This window comes from Pteropus alecto, unplaced genomic scaffold (genome assembly GCF_000325575.1).
Source record: "Pteropus alecto unplaced genomic scaffold, ASM32557v1 scaffold49, whole genome shotgun sequence".
In the NCBI taxonomy this organism is placed as follows: domain Eukaryota; kingdom Metazoa; phylum Chordata; class Mammalia; order Chiroptera; family Pteropodidae; genus Pteropus; species Pteropus alecto.
The window spans coordinates 2,703,173-2,707,064 of NW_006443131.1; the positions used below are offsets into that span (position 1 = coordinate 2,703,173).

Here is a 3,892-nt window from a genome sequence, read left to right on the forward strand (position 1 = left end):
CCACCCTCCCTGGCCACCCTACCGCTGCTCCGTCAAGACGTCCAGAACGCTCTCCGCCAGCCAGATGTTCTTTGCCGTGACATCCCCACCTGACCAGAGGGTGAGAGAACCCAGACTCAGATGGGCTCTACTCAGTGGCTCAGGTGACCCAGCTCATCTCTCCACTGTCCCCCTGGGCCGTCCCAAACCACCGCCTGTCACTGATGGTCTGAGGGCTGGAAAGACTGCCTTTTGTTCTGTCAAGCTGTCAAGTCCCCCCCTTGGCCTCCAGAGGGAAGGGAAGGGAAGGTTCTAGATTTTCCCAGAAACCAGAGCTGCAGCTTTTCCACAGACTAGGGGTTGGAGTGGGGATACTTTGACCTTCAAACAGGCAGGTCTGGGAATGAGATGGGAAAAGCCCCCGCCTGGAAAGAAAGGGTGAGATCGCAGATGGGGCCTGAGAGGTGCAGGTGGCTGGTCACCATGGCCGCCCAGCATCGGGATGTCCCAAACCCTGTGACAGGCCAAGAGTTTGTTTCCAGCTGTCGCAGTCTTCAGTGCCTGCTGTGGAACATCCCAGGGCAGAACTGACATGCAGTGATGCCAAACCAAAGTCTCAGGATGAAAAGTGAGGACTGGGGGTGCCAAACAGGGAAGAAAATGCCGGGAGAGTGGATAAAAATACCCCGCACAACGCCGTATCTGGCCCCAGGTCAAAGTCAAAAATTCAGCGTTCACACAGTCACGGAACACACAGTCGAAGGTTTGTACACATGAGAACAGGAGCATCGGCGTGACATAAAATCCCAAAGATGAAGCAAAGAGCCAGTGGGCCGCGGTGAGAGGGAGGGGCAGGGTCACTTTTAAACACATGCCATGCCGGAAGCAGAAGAGAGCATGGCCAGGCCTCTTGGGTATTCAGTGGCTCGGATGTCACTGATGCCAAGGAGATAATAAAACCTAAATGTCAGGGTCCGTTCTCTGACTTAGTTCGTCCCTCAAACTGGCCCTAATCAGATATCATTATTAGGGAGCAAGTGCTCAGAATGAGGGGGTGGAGCCAGGGATGTCTGGGTTTCAGAAAGCATAACATGATGGGAAAGCATAACATGATCTCCCCATTCCTTCCAGATCCTTCCTGATTCAATACGCCACGAGACCCGAGTGAGGACTGGCTCACGCAAGCCAACTATTCTACAGCAGGCCCTGAGTTTGGCAGGAAGGAAAATGAGGCACGACCCTGTGATTTTTCCATTCCTTCCTCAAACACGTGGCCGGAAGACGGTGGTGTCAGGAGTGACAGCGAGCGGGAACCGAGTCGGCGGGCACCCGTCCCCCTCCGCGGCCTGTCTCCGGGCCCTTCCCCTTTCCCCTTCTGCTCGCCATCAGACTCACCGGCAATCTGCTTCATGAATGTCATGCAAACGCCGTCGGCTCCCAGGACCCCACCCTTCACCAGCTCCCGTACCAACCACACCAACTACAGGAGAGAGGGAGAGAGGTGAGGAGGAGGGGCCTGTGGACCTGAGAAACGGGCTCGCCCACCCCCGGACCGGCTAGGCGCGCAAAGGCGGGGTGCGTCATCCCCATCCCTCCTCCCGCCCCTCAGGAGAGGACCTATCCTCTGCTGTGATTTTGAACCGGCTCTGTCTCTTCTTGCCTGCCTTACCTGAGTGCGACAGGTGTCCTGCAACTTCAAATACTTCTCCATAAGTATCTGGTTGATCTTATTCAGGACGATATTCATGCCGTCGCGACTCACCAGAGCCAAGTCTCGGTAACACTGCGAGGGAGAGGCTCGTGAGTGTGGGCAGCTGGGGAGAGGCTCCCACCCCCCCACGGCCCCCTCCTCGTCAGCGTGAACACCACCAATGGCACGTGAGCAGCGATGGCAGACTTTCCACTCTGGACGCTGGCCTTCCACGGGCTCCTGCACCTCAACCTGCCCCTTGCTCCGCCACGTGGGGGTGGGGACGGAGCCCCTCTCTGGTAACGCAGAAGAGCCTGCTAAGAAAGGCTCCCTGTCGCCCTTCCTCCCTTCTTAGGAAGCGTCACGCCGTTTGATGCCACAAGCTGAGCAAAACCAGGCGGAGGCCATCTGCTTTTCATCTGCCAGTAAAAACTCACCGTGGAATGGGTCTGGTTGAACAGGCCGGAAAGGATCCCAAAGAAGTTTTCCAGCCTGTGCTGACCCAGCCAGATGAAGCAAGGAGCTGGGAGTATCAGGGGAAGAGGCTGGGGGGGCCTGGGCCCCGGAAAGGAAGGGCGGAACCACGCCGGACTTCCCGAACTAGACGTCTCCCTTCTCTTCTCTGGGCTGTGCCCCTTGCTGCTGCCAAGCACTGAAGAAGCCGGGCTCCTTACGCATACCCCCCCGGGAGGGGAGCGGGCTGCCTGAGTGCTTGCTTCCCCCTCCCGCCCCAGAGACCAGCCCCCTGGAGCAGCACCTCCGGGGGCCTCATTAGTGACCTCCTCAGCCTGCTGAGTTCTATGCTGCCAGGGTTTCCGCACGAAGGGCGAAATTAGGCAGGCAGCATCCCACGACCTCGGACGGCTGGAACGAGGCTGGCATCAACTGTACTAGCAATTGTAACAGCTAACGGGCGTTGTCACCGTGCACAAACTTCGCATATGTTATCGCATTCGAATCACGTAACAACTCTGAAGTGGATACTGTTTGTCGTTTTCTCTATTTTTATAGATGAGAAAACAAGCAGAGAGGTTAAAACAATTCGACCCAGGTCACATAAGAGATGACGAGAAGAACCAGGATCCCAGTCCAGGCAGCCAGATTCTAGACTCGGCGCCCGCTTCCACCCCTATGGCAGCATCAGCAGTGACTGAGAGGAGAAGAGGCTGCTGGGGACGGTGGCTCTGAGGCCACTGCAGACCTGAACGCTTTCTAGGAGGTCGTGAGAGAAGGGCTTCTTAGGGCCAGCTGCTCTCTGCCCCTGGCGTGACCAGGGACTCCTGAGAGATCGGCTGCTGTCGCTTCCCTTGCCTCTCCTGTCTTTAAGTCGAACTAACTGAGCTGATGAAAACGCCAGCACTTCGAGATCCCCGCGTGCCACGCTCTTCACGCCCAAAGGACAGATCCGTCCCCTGCCTCGTCGGGGGGCGGGCTGGGGGGTCCCAGGTGCAGGCGAGGGAGCAAGGAAGAGGTAGGGGACCAGTGCACCACTGCCACGTGTGTCAGCGAAGGCTGGTGGGCCCCCCGGAGTGTGAGCTGCAGACCGGGGGTGGGGGTGGGGGGAGAAGGGAGGCAGAAGGAAAACCGAGGTCGGGCCGGAGACAGACGACACTAACCAGAGAGCCCTGTCTGTTCAAACGAAGCGAACGCCCCAGAAATGTGGAGTCGGCCTGGGACCAGGGAGGGGGACGAGTCCCGGGAGACGCAGGGGCAGAGGGAGGGGCAGACGCCATGTGACTGAGTGCCCGCTCCTGGCTCCTGCTGGGGCCGCATCGACCGCACCGCTGCTAAGCCACGGCGGGGGGCACCAGGAGCATCCCGTGCCTCGTGCTGCCAGCTCCCCCGCCAGCCTCTGCGCCCATCTGTGACTGGCTTGGAAGGTACACAGAAGGGGGAAGCTGAGTGGGCAACAGAGGAAAGCTGAGTCTCAAGGGGAGGTGACAGGCTAGCGCTGCGGTAGCACACCCGCCCCGACTGTGCTGGGGGGAGATGCCACCGCCCAGGCCCTCAGGCCTCCAGCTCCCCTTCTGCAGCTGCCCACTCAGGGCCTGGGCCAAGAACCGCAGGGCCTGTGCCCTTGACCCCTGAGGAGAGACCAGACCCTTCCGGGCACCTACTGCTGCTGAAGCCTGCAGAGCCGAGGCCCGCGCCTGAGCCCCTTCTCACCAAGGCCCTCTGCCAGGCTGCTCCCAGCTGCTCGGACGTCAAACAGAAAGAAAGAAA

The 3,892-nt window shown here is 59.3% G+C and overlaps 1 protein-coding gene across 2 annotated transcripts in view; it reads right to left on the reverse strand.

Moving 5' to 3' along the window:
• INTS3 (integrator complex subunit 3) overlaps positions 1 to 3,892 on the reverse strand; it is a 30,033-nt gene that overhangs the window by 15,735 nt on the left and 10,406 nt on the right. For both annotated transcript variants that reach the window (XM_025040860.1, XM_006923586.3), the window contains exons 4-6: positions 1,649 to 1,762; positions 1,375 to 1,459; positions 23 to 89 (exon numbers count right to left, since the gene is read on the reverse strand). In XM_025040860.1, coding sequence (XP_024896628.1) covers positions 23 to 89; positions 1,375 to 1,459; positions 1,649 to 1,762 — 266 coding nt within the window. The remainder of the gene's footprint in view (positions 1 to 22; positions 90 to 1,374; positions 1,460 to 1,648; positions 1,763 to 3,892) is intronic.